The following is a 19,007-nucleotide window of genomic DNA, read 5'->3' on the forward strand; positions in this document are numbered from 1 at the left end:
AAGCTTCCAATTTTTATTCTTTTCACCTTATTCTTGAGAGCTTCTTATTGTATTGTGAGGATTAAATTTGTGAGCTTCAAATTGTATACTCACTCTTTTAGAGAGTTTTCTTTTGTGTGAATTAAAAACTTCAACATATTGTAACGGTTGGATCCTAACCCGTGGAAAGGATCGGGTTTACTCTTGAACCCGAAAAAGGAGCAAGAATCGGTCCGACTCAAATCCGTGGAAAGAGTCCAAAGAAGATTTTCAATAAAAATCTCAAGAGGTGCTTGGGAAAGTGGATGTAGGTTGAGTTTATCCGAACCACTATAAAATTACGGTGTCTTCTTCTCTAACTCTTTTCTAGTTATTTTTTAATTCAATTTTAGATACATATTCTTATTGGTTGAGTTTGATTGCATACTTCAATTCATATCTTTTTATCAATCTTGTTATTTAACAAAGTTTACAAAGTTCTTTATTTAAATTAAAAAAATATCTAATTGGTTGATTTTACTTTTTATTTGTCAAAAAGATTATTTAAACCCTATTCACCCCCTCTAGGGTTGCCATATCGATCCAACAAGCAGTACTGACCTTTTGGCAACTGAATTTGGAATTTGTATCTTCACACAACTTTCCTCTAATAAATCAGAATTAGCCAAGCTAGTCTAAAAGAGCATGTTCGGATGGAGGTTGGGGATGGTAGGCATTGTAAACTGTGCCTGGATCCGTGGTTGCAGGGTGGTCCTATCCTTCAACAAGTTGGTGAGAGAGCGCTTTATAATGTAACGAGTAGATAGGAGGCTAGGCTCTCTAAGTTTATTGGTTCGAAAGGGAATGAGTTGTCGAGGGTGTCTTTGTATTTGATTACTTTATGGGATAGGGTTCAAGTTGTAAGTTCGTGTCCTAATGTTGGTGATAGGTGGGTTTGGGTTCTTGGTCGTCATAGTGGTTTTTTGATTGCTAGTGCATGGGATACTATTCATCCTCGTAGTGTTAAGGTTCATTGGACAAGTTTCTTGTGGGGTGGGGACTTAGTTTCTAAGTTTGAATTCTCCCTTCTGAGTGACAACAAGCGTCGTTTTCCCCCTACTACGGAACGGGGAGGATTCCTCCTCTTTTCAAAGCCCTCGTCAAACTCAATGTTAAGTTTGACTGCTCCCTTCGGAGTGACAACAAGTCTCGTTTTTCCCCTAGTGTGGAACGGGGAGGATTCCTCCTCTTTTCAAAGCCCTCATCAAACTCAATGCTATGTCTAGAACGCTAAGAGTAGGTGGTCTGTTTTGGTTAGGCCAAAAGTGAAGTTTCCCTTCATTTTTTTATGGGATTTTTCTGATGTATAATGCATATGTTGTTTGTTTTTTTAGCTCTTAATTGTCTCGCTGTCTTTAATTTTACATTTGCAAGTGTCTTTTTCTTTCTTTGGTATGCGAACACCAGAACCGTGGGTAACCTTTCTATGGTTCTACACTTAGTTTCTAAGTTTGACTGCTCCCTTCGAAGTGACAACAAGATTTGTTAATGCCCACCCTTTCTAAAGGGATTTAGTTCATTGTGCTAGACAAGAGGCTCCAAACTCATGTTTGAAGACAAATTTGTTAAAACCATCTCAATTTCTAAAGAGTACCTCCTATCCTTTTTTAACTCTATCTAGGCTAGGTTTGGACTAAGCGCATCATAGGTAAGTCATGGCAAAGAAACAAAGGAAGACAAAGCTAGAAAAGTATCCATGCACTTATTTATTATATGCATGCAATCAAGCATTCACAACACACATACCATTTTCTCAATCATGCATTCACATCTCCATAAGATATCGCTAAAAATGGGCTTAAACCAAAAAACACTGGCAGCTTATTCTCAAATTTCAGCACATATACTCATCAACATTCAGAATTTTACATCACAAACCCAAGCTCAGTGATCAAGGGTTGCTAGTCATGCTTTTTATGCAAGATCTAAGTAATCTAAGAAGGTATAGTGCTCATTATTGTAAGGAAATTTTTTTTAGAAATTTTGAAATTTGGCAAAATTTGAACCTCCAAGTTTAGACTAAACATGCAAGCAATTGCCCACCCCCACTTAAAAAATTGCAAACTTTTGAAAATCAAAATAAAGGGAGAAAAATAAGGGAGAACTTTGGACTCCCCTGGAAGGATCGACATCCTTGGCTTTGGTTTGAAGCTTGCATGGATAAACCTCTTCATTCCTTTTTCATTGATTATTCATCCTTGTTCCTGAAAATCAAAGAAAGTTCTCTCAATTTCATTTATTACTAAAATTAGATAATTATATTAACTGTATTTTTAACACTTTTGGTAGTTTATGTTTGGTGTATTTTCAATGGTATTTTTATATAAAGTACAAAGTTTATGGGTATTCTGTATAATTTAGCCTTGAAATTTCTCAGACATGCATCAAATCAAAATTTCAAAACCATCGGTATACTTATGGAACCTCTTTAACAAAAAAAAAAAAAAAATCAAACCATGAAGTCTAACTAACCGAACACAATTAGATTTCTAGTAGCAGTAATTTACCACAGAAACATAAATTAATAGTTAGAAAATAATTGCATGGCATTTCTATAAATTTATCACATGATCTTTCTTCTTCCTTTTTTTCTTTCCTTTTTTTGATAGAACTCTAACTAAGTTAGTTAGGCTTCTACATGTAGCAGTTAATTAAAATAGAGACAGAAACTATAGATTAACAAAAATTGGAAGGCCTCTCGATCAATTTAATACACAATAAGTTCATACTTGTGTCGTTTTGGAAGTATGAAAAACGAAAAATCGCTATTTTCCCTAAACGAGAAACCTCTTCATTCCTTTTTCGTTGATTATTCATCCTTGTTCTTCAAACCTCAAGCCTTAAAATTGAGGCAGTAGAGGAAATTCTCTCAATTTACTTCAAAGGAAGGATCATGTTCTCTCCTACAAAGGGTGTGTTTCTAATTTTCATAACTTTATGACTTAATATGGCAATGTTGTATAATGCAAATCCATAATAGAAGAAACACCATTTGCAGCACAACCAAAAAAATGAAGATTGAATATAATGTAATGCAATAAAATTAAAATACTAAAGAATCTTGTGGTCCCTTCCTTTTCTTCTTTGTTTTTGATAAAGTAACTGCATTTATCACACAAACAATTAGATAGAAGACTTAAAACCCTAATCTGCATCGGACTAAGTTGATATTTTTCCTCTTTCTTTGTAAGTTAAAAACCACATGAGTTTGACACTGATTACTACCACCACAAGTCATTTAACTTCTTCAACTGCCTCATACTTTTCACACGAAACTGCGTCATACAAATTAACCCATAATAAAGCTACCCAAATTCCAAACCCCATCCGAGTTTCTGAAATCAGTAACTCTCATGGAAGGAAAAACTTGGACAGACTGATGCATAAATTGAGAAATGAAAGTTTGAAAAAGATTCTTACATCTTTGTCTATTAGAAAAAAAATCGATTTCTTGCAGTAGAATCGTTGTTCCCTACCATTCTCAAAACAGCCTGAATAGCCATGTTAAGAACAGACCCAACACTGAAGTTGAAAGAGGAGAAAAAACAGCATGTTGAAACAAATGAAGGTTAAACCAAAAGGATTGAACTATAGTTTCCAAAGTTTTCATTTCTCTTATATTCACGTAATAGTAATAGTAATTCCTCTTTCAAACAACCACTTTTGTTTCAACAAAGAGGACAAGGCTTACGATCCCTAAATAGTTAGCAGTATTGCTATTTGGAGAAAATGTTAAAGTTAAACAGCTGACAATACCTTCCAGCCCCTACCACTACTATCTTTTGGTTAACAAAATCACTCAATGGCTGCCCTTGAGCTCTCACATTTCCCAATAGTCCAGCGAGAGCAACACCAGCAGTTCCCTTTATGAAATGAAATAAACGAAAATGAATGTCCTTTTAAGTAATTATCAACTGCATGAATACAACATGAACTACTCACTTGTATGTCATCGTTGAACATGCAGAACCTCTTATGATAATGTTGTAATGTTTCAAAAGCCCATTTCATTTGAAAATCCTCAAACTGGCATTATTCAAAATCAAGTTTCCCAATATATCGTGTATGGAATTTTAAACTTTTCAAAGAAAACAAGGGTGATCAACATACAAAAGCCTCCCGTGGATAGAAAATTAATCAAACGAAAATTCGATTGTTTTGTAGCAGTTTGACTTTGTTGTCAAGGAAATTAAGAGTGATAAGAAGGCGAGGGAGTGACTTTGAGTGGTGGCAATTAGACAGCCAAGCAACTACACTCAAAGTTGCAGGTCGAATAGGCAGCAGGAAGAAACAAAGAAGAAGAAGAAGAAGAAAAGCTTCGTTTTCCCTAGTGTGGAACATGGAGGATTCCTCCTCTTTTCAAAGCCCTCATCAAACTCAGTGCTATGTCTAGAACGCTAAGAGTAGGTGGTTTGGTTTTGGTTAGGCCAAAAGTGAAGTTTCCTCTCATTTTTTATGGCCTTTTTCTGATGTATATTGCATATGTTGTTTGTTTTTTTATCTCTTAATTGTTTCACTGTTTTACGTTTGCAAGTCTCTCTTTTCTTTCTTTGGAATGCAATGTGGTAACTAGGTCTTGCTACAACCGGTGGACTAACCTTTCTATGGTTGTACACTTAGTTTCTAAGTTTGACTGCTCCCTTCGAAGTGACAACAAGTTTTGTTAATGCCCACCATTTTCTAAAGGGATTTAGTTCATTGTGGCTAGACAAGAGGCTCCTAACTCATGTTTGACAAGACAAATTTGTTAAAACCATCTCAATTTCTAAAGAGTACCTCCTATCCTTTTTTAACTCTATCTAGGTTAGTTTGGACTAAGTGCATCATAGGTAAGTCGGCAAAGCAACAAAGGAAGACAAAGCTAGAAAAGTATCCATACTTATTTATTATATACATGCAATCAAGCATTCACAACACACATACCATTTTCTCAATCATGCATTCACATCTCAATAAGATGTGGTTAAAAAGGGGCTTAAACCAAAAAAGACGGCAACTTATTCTCAATTTCAGCACATATAATCATCAACATTCAGAATTTTACATCACAAACCTAAGCTTAGTGGTCAAGGGTTGCCAGTCATGTTTTGTTTAGGGTTTAGGGTTTAGGGTTCTTGTTTTGTTTTTATCGACTGTTATGTTGGGTGAAGAACTCTAAGAACTTGCCGGCTTTGCTTTCTACTTGACCTAACAATCGTATTTTGCTTTCAAACAATCTTATACAAATGTGTATGGCCAGAAGAGGGATTTAAAATTAATATAAAAAAGGCAGTAGAATATGGCAAAAAAGGGGGATTAAAATTGAGATAAAAAAGACAACCGCACATATTATTACGTACATAATTCACAATATTCAGAAAATGAACCAAGTGTTCTACTCATTTCTAAGCTATCAATATATGCATTTTCAACATATGTAACATATTCAAATAACAAATACAATCACAAATCCGAGCTCCGTTCTCATGGGTTAGGCATACATGCATTTTTATGCTAAAAAGCGAAGTAGACATGGTACTTATTCTAAGCATAGAGCATTGCAAAAGTTTCTAAATTTTGACATGTTTAGCGAAATTTGCAAAATGAAAATTTCCCAGAGGACATGGAATGTGCAAGGCTACAACCTCACCCCCACTTAAAAATTTGCATTGTCCTCAAAGCATTTTCAGCAATATTGTACAGATGGATAAAAAAAAAGGAAAACAGAAGACCTCCCCTTGTAACCTAGTTTCTTCATGGAAGCTTGCTTGCAAAGATCCCAAGTTTGGTTATATTTCATTTTCCTTTATTCCTACAAAAAGAAAACAAGAATTTCCATCTAATTTTATTAAAGAGGTTAAACTAAAAATTTTAGAAAAATGTGCAGAATTGTTTAAGTTCGGTTGCATTTTCTAAGTATCACTTGAATTATTAAAACGACCTAACAAATATTCAATACAAGTTCGTAACTCATAACCTACCAAAAAGTTCAAAAAGATTGTTGTGGGTGTTCCACCAAACCTTTTGTAAATTTCATACATCAATAAAATTACTTCTTATAGGGGTGGGGGGGAAGAAACTATGTTTTAGAGACAGATGGCTCTAAAGCACACAAACACTCTCCATCTCACTATCTATCTGCCTTGTATCCAATTTAATCTAGCATTCATTTGGGGTATTGTAGGTTCATATTAAAAAATAGTCATTCATGTTGTGATGTAAAGACCCTTTTATGTATCTAAAACTAAAATCACGAAAATCATCGTGGACATGCAGCACAACAAACTGAATTTCCATGGGAAGCCTTTGCTAACAAGATGGTAGACAATAATTACTCAGACAAGAGAGAAGGACTATAATTAATTAACAGAAGTACAAATCAATATAGGTGCACAACCACCAAGCACCCAACAAAAGGAACACTAAACTTCAATAACAAAAGAAATGTAGTATCCGGACTATCCTTACCTTGTTATCGAAGAAGATACCTTGGCTCTGGTAAGCCCGATGCTCTGCCTTACAACATTCAATTACCTCAGTACTGTAGTGTTTCTTCAAAGTTTGGGAATCTACCTAAAACATAAAATATATATTACAACTTGAAAACCTCCATGTCAGAAACTTTACTTTAATTATCAAACCAGATGCTATGCAAGAATTAGTTATCAGAAACAACATAAATAGTAATGATATTCTTTGGGGAGGGATAAAAGCATCTTTCATCTTAGAAATAAGCTTAGCAGTTAGCACTAACCTTTATATAAGAAGTTAACACCGTTTGATTACTTCATAAACTTCAGCTACGAAATCTGGTAAAGAGAAAGACCTAATCCATAATGTTAAAGAGGAAAAGACCAAGTCAGATTCCTTTATTCAAACAGGTTAGTATCACACTCCAAAGGAAAAAACTTACGGACCTCTACGACGAATTTCCTTGAATGATGTAGCAGCACCTGTTCTTGAAACACAGTTTCATTTATGCTGTGAAAAATAAGATGATAAATAAAACTTTGGCTACAATTAGCCACATAAACATAAAGTTGTGACAGAAAACAAAAGCTAACAGATAATTAACTATACAGTTTGTAGGCAAAATACCAAATAGCCCATAATCAAGATCACAACTGAAGAAACAATAATGTGTAGTTTATCATTTCCAACCAAATAATTCAATAATAAATAAGGTCAAATGGCAAATAATATGTCCTTTCACATAAATATTTACTCCTGAATTTTTTGAAGGATAATGTTATCGCTTCGCTCCACGTTTCACGAAGGCCCTCAGCCATCTGCCAATTCCAATATAAAAATTCTTTTACATATTATATTTTTTTACATATTCTATTGAAGAATCTCATTTGAGCATTTTGTGGTCAATTTGACTTGAAATAAACGACATAACTTTCAATAAGAAAAAGCAAGATGCCCAGTTGTTTTTAACTGCTATTTTCTCTCTCTTTTTTTTTTTTTTTTTTTTGCTTTAACTTGCTGTAAATTGGAGATGTTTTCCATAACTACTTCGGCTTATGTAATTTACCTTCTCCCTAAATGCAACCATAAATCAAACAAACTAGATGAATAAATTTACACCACAGAAATCCATCCTATGAAGACTACATCGGAGAAAGATGGGATAAGGATAAAGCATAGGAAGAACAAATACCCCATGGGAAATAAACTGATAAAAAATACTTTGTCTTGAGAGTAATATATCCCGGACCAATTTTCTGCTCTGCCAGCCATTAAGATTTACCCACTGAAACTCTGCACACAAATATTTTCTTATAAACAATAATTAATACAATCTAATTGGTATCTTATGGATATCAAAGACAACATGGATCCATATTTTCCTGAATGAAGTAAGAATTTAACACATGATTCAAGTTTAGAGGAATGTTGTGATGTTAAAAGAAAGTAAAGTTATTACTACAAGACCTTAAGTAAAAAAAATAAAAGTATCTCCATGAAACCACAAATATTCGATTTAAATGTAGTTATATAGGTGAGGTAAAGCTACTTCAAATCTTTAAACTATAATGTATTGTAAATAACCGACAGAAAGTTGAATACAATAAATTAATAATCAAAGAAAAATTTTGGATTTTGTGGTCAAATTCTACCTTTTAGAACCCTAAAATTGGAAGGATTTCAAATTAGTCTACGAACAAAGAATTTGGAAGCATTTGTGATCCACTAAGGAGCTCTCTCGGGCATCCTTGGGCATCCTTGGGTATTTGTGATCCATTGTGATCATCATCCATAGTAGTCATCCAAGCCAGCAAGGGAAAGACCACGACGCGCAGTGGAATAGGAAAAGGAGCGTCGAGCACAACTTTCGTGTCACCAGCAATCCTTTTTCCTTTATTGGTAGACCGAAAAAGGCTTTGTCAAGCAGACAGGCATGATTGTCACGTCGATCGATAGTTGAGAAATCTGGCGCTGTTAGGGCTAGGAGAAGAAGATGGTCGTGAATCGGCGATTTTGAGGAAGAAAGAAGAGTACAAGAAGTTTTTCATTAGCCATCAATCCAGGAAATAAATGAAGCATCAAGCTTGTCTAATAAACTGACAAGGTAGAGAGGACTTAAACAAGTAAAAGGACAAAATGAAGCAAGCTCAAGCAACAAATTTTGTTAAGTAAACATAAATATTAACTAGAGGCTTAAATAAAATATTTCACCACCATCACCACCAAACAACAACAACAAAAACAAAAAGCCCAGATATATCGCCATTGACAACAAAAACAGCAATATAACCACAATAAACACAGCTGTCATAACCGATGCTGCATACAGTAAAAAGGCTGCAAAATAAAAGTCAAAGTTATTACCAATATGTTGTTAAATCAAATGACTTGCTAAAACCTGAGAACCTATATGGGTACAAATTATAGATTATGAATGAAAAATTTTAAACATATCATTCACAGAGAACCAAGTAACTGATTCCATAAATTTTCATTTCTCAATCAGTGCTGGAACTTTCCTATAACAAGATGACTCCTGAGTTGTCTTCACCACCCCAGAAGAAATATCTAAACAGTTTCTCCATACTTTTAATCATCCTGTAAGGAGCTTTGATGAGGGAAAGGAAATGCAAAGGCAACTCATTGAGCAACGGAGCAATCAATGATTACCAGCCACCTTTGGAAAGAAACAAATTCTTCCATTTAGCAATCTTACTTCTAATTTTGTCGACATCCCAGAAAGCCAGAAGGCCAGAAACCAATGCTTACCACCCAAAGGAAAGCCTAGCGAGTTAAGGGTGAGAGGTTCCATCTTACAACCCAACTCAACCGCAAGCTTAAGACCTCCTATCTTATATCAATATAGTAGAAGAGAAAAGAAAAAGAATTAATACGTGAGAAGCACGTGTGAGTTAGTTAGTAGGAGGAAGGAGAGACTAGTATAAATAGATGAAATAGAAAGGTGGGAAAGTTAGTTAGAGATTCAAGTAAAGAGTTCCTTTCAGGTCCCTTGAAAGATAGGTTGCAGAAGGTATGAGTGTTAGCTTGTATTTGGGAATTCATTCCCTTGCTACTATCAATGAAATTCCTACTTTAATACCAATTGGAGTTCCATCAAACACCTTATGCTCCTTCATATTAATCCAAATTAGGAAGAAATTCGCCATATTCAAATTAAAGAATGAACATCCCCTGGACAAAAAAACAAAATGTCATCAGCATACTGAAGATGAAGGATAGCCACCTTTTTTCTACTGATCTCCCAACCTTCAAGAGCTTATTTCTCCATATAGAAGTAAACTAATCTGTTGAAAGCATCACCACGGAGGGTAAAAAGGAATGGGGACAGGGGGTCTCCTTGTCTTAGATCCCTTTGACTAATGTCACCCATATATTGTGAGCTTTTGCATTTAAGATGCATACGGCTAAAGAGATGAAGTAAACAATATTTTACTACCATGTGGAGACAGCAAGTAAGACTCTATCAATTAATAGGGAAGTTCCAATGCTTCTTATTACCCTGGTGAAGAAAAAAAAAGGAGTTGTCCACAGTTCTCTGCTTTTTCACAGACTGCAAACACTAGAATGCAGGTAATCACGAGGTTTCACGTCTCAACTACTACTGTTTGACTGTTGTATCAATAGTACCGAGTGCCCAATTTCAAACAAAAAATTTAACCTTTTCAAGAACTTTGAAACTCCAAATTGCTTCATCCAACTAACAAAACTAAAGTAAGCCCTAACTGACGAAAAAAAGAAAGGATATGTACAAGTTGTGAAAGGGCTTAAAAGGACAAAAGCTTATTCTCAAATTTCAGTACATATACTCATCAAAATTCAAAATCTCACGTCACAAACCCGAGCTTAGTGCTCAAGGGTTGATAGTCATGCCTTTTATGCAAGATTTAAGAAGCTATAATGCTCATTGTTGTAATGAAAAACTTCTGAAATTTTTTGAAATTTGGGCAAAATTTGAAATCCCCCAAGTTTAGACAAAACAAGCGAGCTATTATCCACCCTCCGCTTAAAAAATTGCTTCGTCCTTAAAGCTTTTGAAAATCAAAGTAAAGGGAGAAAAATAAGGGGGGGAACGGTGGACTCCCCTAGAAGGATCAACATCCTTGACTTTGGTTTGAAGCTTGCATGGATAAGCCTCTTCATTCCTTTTTCATAACTTTATGACTTCATATGGCAGTGTTGTATAATATACAAATCCATAATAAAATAAACACCATTTACAGTAGAGCCAAGAAAAATGAAGATTGTATATAATGTACTGCAATAAAATTAAAATACTAAAGAATGTGTTAAGGTGTGAGCGTAAGCAAAAAGTAAAATCAATGGCTAAAGAAGAGAAAAATTGAAAGACTTCAACAAAATATGTAACCTGTAAGTTGCTAATTCTTTTTCTTTTTCCCCGCAGAAGATCATCCTTGACCCAAGCCAGTGAAGAAATTATAGAATAAAAGGGTTAGTGAAGAAAAAAACAAATCATTTAAAAACATTCTTATGCAAGTAAATAAAGCATGAGGAAAAAAACAACAGACTACTTCGTTGTCTAATGTAATTGATTGCAATTCTCTATCTTTATCTTCTATTCTCCTTTCCAGTTCGTGAATAGGTGGTCTCTTTCACATAGTTGTTCCTGTACAGCCACAAACTTGAATTTGATTCTTCACACTATCCCTCCTCTTCAAGAACAAAAAAACATGAAGCAATTGGCATTAGAAAAAGTGCATACTTGAAACATTTGAAGGCCCACCAGGCAGGCACATAAGCACTAGGTGGTAACCAAAGAAACAAAAAGCAGAGAGAGAGAGAGAGAGAGATATCAGTTTCAAATTCAAACAAAATAATGGTTCACCTTCACATAAGTAATGTGATAGACCACCAATTATTTTACAATATAGTAGGAGGAAAAAGGGAGCAGTTGCACGTGAATAAGAGAAGGGAAATGGAGAGAAGTGGAAAAAGAAGTGGAAACCACCTTGGTGGGGACCAAGGTTAGTTACATGGGAGATAGTTAAAAGGGAAAGAATGGAGGGAAGAGAGGGGTGGTTAGTCGGTTTCTGGAAGTGGAGGGCTGTAATTTCCTGGAGAGCAGGGAATGCAGAAAGTGTTCAGTTTCTGTAGTCTGGAGCAAGTTATTTCCATTATCGTGAAGTACTTTACTGTTTTGATGTTTTATGTTGAACTTGGTTTATCCTTGTATTAGTTCTTGTGTTGTACTTTGTTTTCAAGACTGTGTTAGAACCTGTTTTCTGTCAAAGTTTGGCTGATTAATAAATTAGTAGAAAACACTATTTGGTGTTCTATCATTTTGGCATCAGAGAAATCGAATATGTGAAGTTCTATATCATGGCTCAAAAGCCAATTGAGGAAAAGTTGGAAATTGTAGATCAAGAAATATCCAGCATTCGAGCAGAATTACATGATCTGCCAACAATCAAGGAAAACATGTCATCTTTGGCAAAGAGTAGTGAGAGGTTAGGAGTACAGGCCGAGAAGCTACAACATCAACCAGAAACACTGTTGAAATATATTGAAGGAATGATCAAAGGGAAGACAACGATGGAAGAAGAACTAGAAGGATCATCAAGTAAAGTTGACAGCATGGTTGATGTCAGTGATTCAACGACGATGGGGGGAAAATCTGAGGAAAAACATACCAAGTTGGAGGGTGAAGATTCTGCGGACGACCGAAGCAAATTTTAAAAAATTGAAATGCTAGTTTTTGTGGGAAATGATCCTGATTCTTGGTTGTTTAGGGCTGAGAGATACTTTCAGATACACAAACGGAGTGAGTCAGAGAAAATGACTGTGTCCATTATTAGTTTTGATGGAGTAGCTTTGGATTGGTATAAATCTCATGAAGATCGTGAACCGTTTGTTAATTGGGACGATTTAAAGAAGAGTCTTATTGTTTGATTTTGATTTGGTCGTGAGGGATCAATTCTGGGAAGATTTTTAAAGATCAAGAAAGAAACTACAATGGAAGAATATGAAAATTTATTTGATAAATCAATAGCACCATTGCCTTTTCTACAAAAGGCTGTCTTAGAAGAAACATTTATGAATGGTTTGAAACCATGGATTAAGGCAGATATGGAATGTTGGGAACCTATGGGGCTTGCTCAAATGATGAAGTTGGCCCAAAAGATTAAATACCGAGAAGTGATAAGGGGAGAATCAAGTTTCAAACGTGCAGCAGATGGAAAACTTCAGGTTTCTGCTTCTTTTAAACCTTAAATTCTCGTGATTTCTAATGATAATAAGCCAGGAGGGATTGTTCCAATGCGGACGATTCCACTTCGAGGAGTGGCTGGTGAACCTAATCGATGAGAAGGACCACTAAAATGACTTTCTGATGCTGAATTTCAGGCTAGACGTGAGAAAGGTCTCTGTCGTTGTGAGGAAAGATTTTTTGTGGGCCATAAGTGTAAAGTGAAAGATCATAAGGAACTTAGAGTTTTAGTTGTTGGGGAAAATGGGGAAAAACTAGAAGTAGTTGAAGAACAGGATTCAAAAACGGAAATACAGGGACTGAAGTTGTTAAACAAGAAGAACTCGTGATCGAATTATCAATAAATTCGGTGGTGAGATTAACAAACCCTGGAACTATGAAAATTAAAGGTATGATTCGAGAAAGGTCAGTAGTAGTATTGATAGATTGCGGCGCGACCCATAATTTTATATCTGAAAATTTAGTAACTCAATTGTTGTTGTCGTTGGAGGAAACTTCTCATTATGGGGTTATTTCGGGGTCTGAATCTACTGTAAAAGGGAAGGGAATTTGTAAACAAGTGGAACTGCTATTGGGTGAATGGAAGGTTGTGGATAATTTTCTGCCATTGGAATTGGGGGGGAGTGGATGTCATTCTTGGTATGCAATGGCTACATACATTAGGAGTAACCGAAGTAGATTGGCGAAAACTTACTTTGACATCATACAAAATGGGAAGAAGGTTGTATTAAGGGGAGATCCGAGTCTTAAGAAGGATAGGGTGAGTTTGAAGCACATGATGAAGACATGGACAGAACTTGATTAGGGATTTCTGACTGAGTGTAGATATTTCGAAGGTGGAATGGCATTTGCAGCGTTGTATGGGGTTGATGAATTGTCTACCATTCATGAGTCTATTCCAGCCGTGTTAGCTAAGTATGAAGATGTTTTTTATTGGCCTAGAGAGTTGCCACCACAACGTACCATTGAAGATCATATACATCTTAAGAAGGGGACTAATTCAGTCAATGTTCGGCCTTATAGATATGCATACCAGCAAAAGGATGAGATGGAAAGATTGGTTGATGAAATGATGGCATTTGGCATAAAAACCTAGTACTAGTCCATATTCGAGCCCGGTCTTGTTGGTGAAAAAAAATGGTAGTTGGCGGTTTTGTGTAGATTACCGTGCGTTGAATAGTGTGACCGTTCCAGACAAGTTTCCTATTCCAGTAGTAGAGGAATTGTTTGATGAACTTAATGGGGCTAATATATTTTCGAAGATTGATCTCAAGGTGGGATATCATCAAATTAGAATGTGTAAAAAGGATGTGAAGAAAACAGCTTTTAGAACTCACGAGGGGCATTATGAGTTTCTTGTCATGCCTTTTGGGCTCACCAATGCACCATCAACATTTCAAGCTTTGATGAATAGTATCTTTAAACCTTACCTACGCAGGTTTGTCTTAGTCTTTTTTTATGATATTTTAATTTACAGCAGAAGTTTGGATGAAAATCTTCAACATTTAAAATGGGTGTTAAAGGTGCTGCGACAGAATAAATTATATGCTAATATGCACAAGTGTGGGTTTGCCAAAGTGAAAGTGGAGTATCTTGGCCATATAATTTCGGGCAAGGGTGTAGAGGTTGATCCCAAGAAAATTATATCTATCAAAGAATGGCCCGTGCCCTCTAATGTCCGTGAAGTTCGTGGATTTCTTGGGTTGACAGGATATTATCGAAGATTTGTAATGAATTATGGAAGTGTGGCTGCTCCTTTGACTCAATTATTGAAGAAATGAGCTTATGAATGGACTGTTGCAGCTGCTGAAACTTTTGAGAATTTAAAGATGGCTACAATGACTCTCCCAATCTTAGCACTGCCAGATTTTTCCTTACCATTTGAAATAGAGACCGATGCTTCTGGATACGGGGTAGGTGCTGTCTTAATTCAAAATCATCGGCCAATTGCTTATTTTAGCCAGACATTAGCTATGAGGGATCGTGTTAAACCAGTTTATGAACGGAAATTAATGGTTGTAGTTTTGGCTGTGCAACGTTGTAGACCTTATCTTTTGGGCAGGAGGTTTGTACTGAAAACTGATCAACGATCATTGAAACTTTTATTGGAACAAAGGGTGGATTGCTAAGCTTCTTGGCTACAATTTTGATGTCGTGTATAAACCGGGACTAGAAAACAAAGCAGCAGATGCCTTGTCTCGTGTCCCTCCTACTGCCCAACTTAATCAACTTACTGTTGAGATCAGTTAAATTGGCAGTCCCCAACACTGAAGTTGACCCTAAATTAGTCCCAGAAATTAATGGGATGGATCTGAATGTCTTGTTCAATGATGAAGATATTCTCCCTATTAAAATTCCCTTGGATTTGCCTAAAGATTTAGTGTCTATAGTCGATGATTGTGGAATCATTCTGGCTTAAATTAGATGTGCAACTGCCTTTTCCTCCTCCTAGTCATTATTAAGGTTGTCTCCTGGAACATTAAGGGTTTGAACGACTCCTCTAAACGTGCAGCACTTAAAAAATTCATCAACAATTGTAGTCATGATTCAAGAATCTAAGAAGGATACCTTGAACTCAGCTTTTATAAAATCATTGTGGAGTTCTAAGGATATTGCCTGGAATTATGTGGTTTCTGTTGGATCTTCTGGGGGAATTCTTACCATGTGGGACAGCAGTAAAATATCTGTAACAGAGGTCATTAAAAGACGCTTCTCTTTGTCAATCAAATGCCTCACTTTGTGCAAAAAGGTTTGTTGGATCACAAATGTCTATGGCCCTTGTGGTTGCAGAGAAAGGAAATTGGTTTGGCCCGAATTGTCTTCCTTAGCTGATTGTTCGGTCGTGGCCTGGTGCATAGGTGGGGATTTTAATATCACTCGTTGGGCCCGGGAAAGATTTCCTTTTGGCAAAAGGACTAGAGGAATGTCATTATTCAATATGTTTATTGACATGGTTTCTCTCATGGAAATTCCATTGCAAAATGGAAGGTTCACTTGGTCTAGAGACGGTAATTCTCCTTTAAGATCATTATTATACAGATTCTTCATAAATCAGATGTGGGATGTTTGTTTTGAAAATTCTCGAGTTTCTCGAAAAGCACGCATCTTCTCGGATCACTTTCCTTTATTCTTGGAGGCTGGTTCTTTTCTTTGGGGTCCCTCACCTTTTTCGTTTTGTAACAGCTGGTTGGTGTCCAGTGATTCTAATCAGATTATTGTTGAAACAGTGAGCAACTCTAACTTCCAGGGATGGGCTGGTTTCATTCTTCATGAGCAGTTGAGATCAATTAAATTGGCAGTAAAAGCTTGGAATATTGCTGCACAAGGTAAGGTAAAAAAAAAATAGAGAAATCCTTGATGTCAAAATTAGAAAAATATGATTCTGTGGCTGAGTTGATTGGATTAAATAAATAAGAGTTGAATTCTAGAGCTGCTTTGCAAGCGAAATTACTTAGTATTTATCAAAATGAAGAGCGAAATTTTATTCAGAAGAGTAAACTCAATTGGCTTTCTTTGGGTGATGAGAATACGGGCTTCTTCCACCGCTTTCTAAATGCGAAAAAAAGAAGGAACCTCATAACTGAATTAAAAGATGATGATGGGGTTGTCTCGACTTCATTCCGCGACAATGAAAGGCTGGTGCTGGAATTTTTTGAGTCACTTTATACTAGAATTCCGGGGGACAGATTCATCCCTATTAACAGTAATTGGTCTTGTGTTTCCTCAATTCAGAATGAGGCTCTTGTTGCCCAGTTTTCAATGGAGGAGATCTTTAAGGCATTAAAGGCACTTGGCAACAATAAAGCTCTGGGCCCGGATGGCTTCACAGTGAAGTTCCTAATCACCCAATGGTCTATTTTCAAGGATATGTTCAAATCACTAATGTCTGATTTCCACATAAATGGACGATTAAATGCTTGCATCCAAGAAAACTTCATTTGTTTAGTGCAGAAAAAAGAGAATGTGACTCTAGTCAAGGATTTCCGTCCAATCAGCCTTACTACGTTAGCATACAAGGTCGTTGCAAAGGTTTTATCTGAACGTCTAAAACAAGTTATGGATGCAATTATAAGCCCCACTCAAAGCGCCTTTATTGAAGGTAGGCAAATTCTTGACCCAATATTAATTGCTAACAAGGCCGTGGAAGATTATAGGGCAAAACGGAAAAAAGGATGGATTTTAAAACATGACTTGGAAAAAGCCTTTGATAGGGTGAATTGGAACTTTTTAGAAAAAAAATTATCTTTGAAAAAGTTTAGTTCCAAATGGATATCATGGATAATGGGCTGCCTCAAAAACCCAAAGTATTCAGTCTTCATCAATGGTAAGCCTAGAGGCCGGATAACAGCATCTAGAGGTATCCGCCAAGGGGACCCCCTCTCCCCCTTTTTATTCCTCCTAGTAAGTGAGGTTTTAGGAGAAATCATAAACAAGCTTCATATTAACAGCCAGTTTGAAGGTTTCCTTGTTGGCAAAGACTTGATCCACCTCCCTTTGCTTCAATTTGTCGATGATACTCTTCTCTTTTGTAAGTATGATGTGAAGATGCTCATTAAACTTTAAAACGTCATTAGATTATTCGAATGGTGTTTGGGGCAGAAAGTAAACTGGGAAAAATCAGCCCTTAGCGGCGTTAATGTGGGAGAGGAAGATTTGTTTCAAACAACAAATCTGATAGGGTGCAAGGTAGAAAAGCTTCTGATTATATATTTAGGTCTCCCTTTGGGAGGCTACCCTCGACAAAAGTCTTTTTGGCAACCAGTCATTGATCGAATTCACAAGAAACTTGAAAGGTGGAAAAGATATAACATCTCTAGAGGCGGAAGACAAACCTTATGCAACTCAGTTTTGGTTAGCCTTCCTACATACTACCTACTTTATTTTCTATACCTGAAAAATGTGGCTGCCTATTTGTTAAAGTGAGTTTTTGGAGTGAAGGAAAAGGTCTGCAATACTCCTTGAAAGACTGGGGAAGCAGAAGATTGGTGTTCTATATTCTGGTTTGCTTATTAGTATTTTGTTGTTTAGAATTTTGGATTAGGAGGTTTTCTTTGTTTGATGTTTGTGAATTATATGTAACGTGACTCATTTTCTGAGGTTCACGATTTGCTTATGTTGTAAGTTGTGTTTGAATTATCAATATAATAGAAACACTACATTAGTGTTCTATCAAGATGTCATCCTTGGAATGCAATGGCTGCACACGTTAGGGTAACTGAAGTGGATTGGCGGAAACTCACTTTAACTTTCATACAAAATGAAAAGAATGTTGTTATAAGGGGTGACCCGAGTTTGACAAAGACTAGAGTGAGTCTGTAACACATGATGGAGACATGGACACCATCTGATTAAGGTTTCTTGACAAAATGTCGAGCTATGGAGGGAGGAATGACATTTACCGAACTATATGGAATTGATGATGTTCCTACATTTCAAGAGTTACTACCAGCAGACAATTTTGGCTATCCTAAAAATCCAGCAACAAAGAAGTGGGAAGTGCTTGTTAGTTGGAAAGGAATACCACCTCATGAGGCTACATGGGAGAATTGTGATGATTTTACACAAAAGCTTCCTCATTTCCCACCTTGAGAACAAGGTGTCTTTGGAGAGGGAGAGTAATGATAGACCACCAATTGCAATACAATATAGCAGAAGAAAGACAAGTGGAATTGCATGTGCACAGGTGATGGAATTGGAGGAAGTGGAAACCACCTTAGTGGGGACAATAGTTAGTTACAGGAGGGAGGTTAAAAGGGAGAGATGGAAGGAAAGATGGGGGTTGGTTAATCAGTTTCTGGAAGTGGAGGGGCTGTATTTTCTGGAGAGCAGAATTACAGAAGTTGTTCAGTTACTTTAATCTTAGAAAGTGTTTTCCATTATCGTAAACTACTTTTGATGTTTGAATGTTTTATTTTGTACTTGGTTATTGTCTGTAATAGTACTTGTTTGTTCTGTGTTTTCAAGACTGGTTTGAGTATTGTATTCTGTAATAGTTTGGTTGCTTAATGAACAAATAAGAACCATTACTTGGTGTTCTATCAGCTTCTCAATCAAGCATTCACATCTCAATAAGGTATTATACATGCAATCAAACAATCACAACATACATACCATTTACTCAAAACGACCTAAAACATGCTCAAAACGACCTAAAACGTGCTCAAAACGTGTCTAACTTTCACTGCAACTTTCAAAACGACCTAAAACAGCTTACGTGCAGGTTTGTAACTCATAACCTACGAAAAAAGTTCAAATATTGTGAAAAAAGCACTCAAGACCCAAAATGGCAACCAAG

At 36.2% G+C, this 19,007-nt stretch overlaps 1 protein-coding gene across 1 annotated transcript in view; it reads right to left on the reverse strand.

Moving 5' to 3' along the window:
• Nucleotides 1-1,839: 1,839 nt before the first annotated feature.
• The window catches only part of LOC116403388 (NAD-dependent malic enzyme 59 kDa isoform, mitochondrial-like), a 46,751-nt gene continuing 29,583 nt past the window's right edge, over nucleotides 1,840-19,007 (reverse strand). Inside the window, exons 7-8 of the mRNA XM_031884509.1 lie at nucleotides 3,775-3,881; nucleotides 1,840-2,222 (exon numbers count right to left, since the gene is read on the reverse strand). Of these exons, the coding sequence (XP_031740369.1) occupies nucleotides 2,207-2,222; nucleotides 3,775-3,881 (123 nt within the window). The 3' untranslated portion in view covers nucleotides 1,840-2,206. The remainder of the gene's footprint in view (nucleotides 2,223-3,774; nucleotides 3,882-19,007) is intronic.

Source organism: Cucumis sativus, chromosome 4 (assembly GCF_000004075.3).
Source record: "Cucumis sativus cultivar 9930 chromosome 4, Cucumber_9930_V3, whole genome shotgun sequence".
Taxonomy (NCBI): Eukaryota; Viridiplantae; Streptophyta; class Magnoliopsida; order Cucurbitales; family Cucurbitaceae; genus Cucumis; species Cucumis sativus.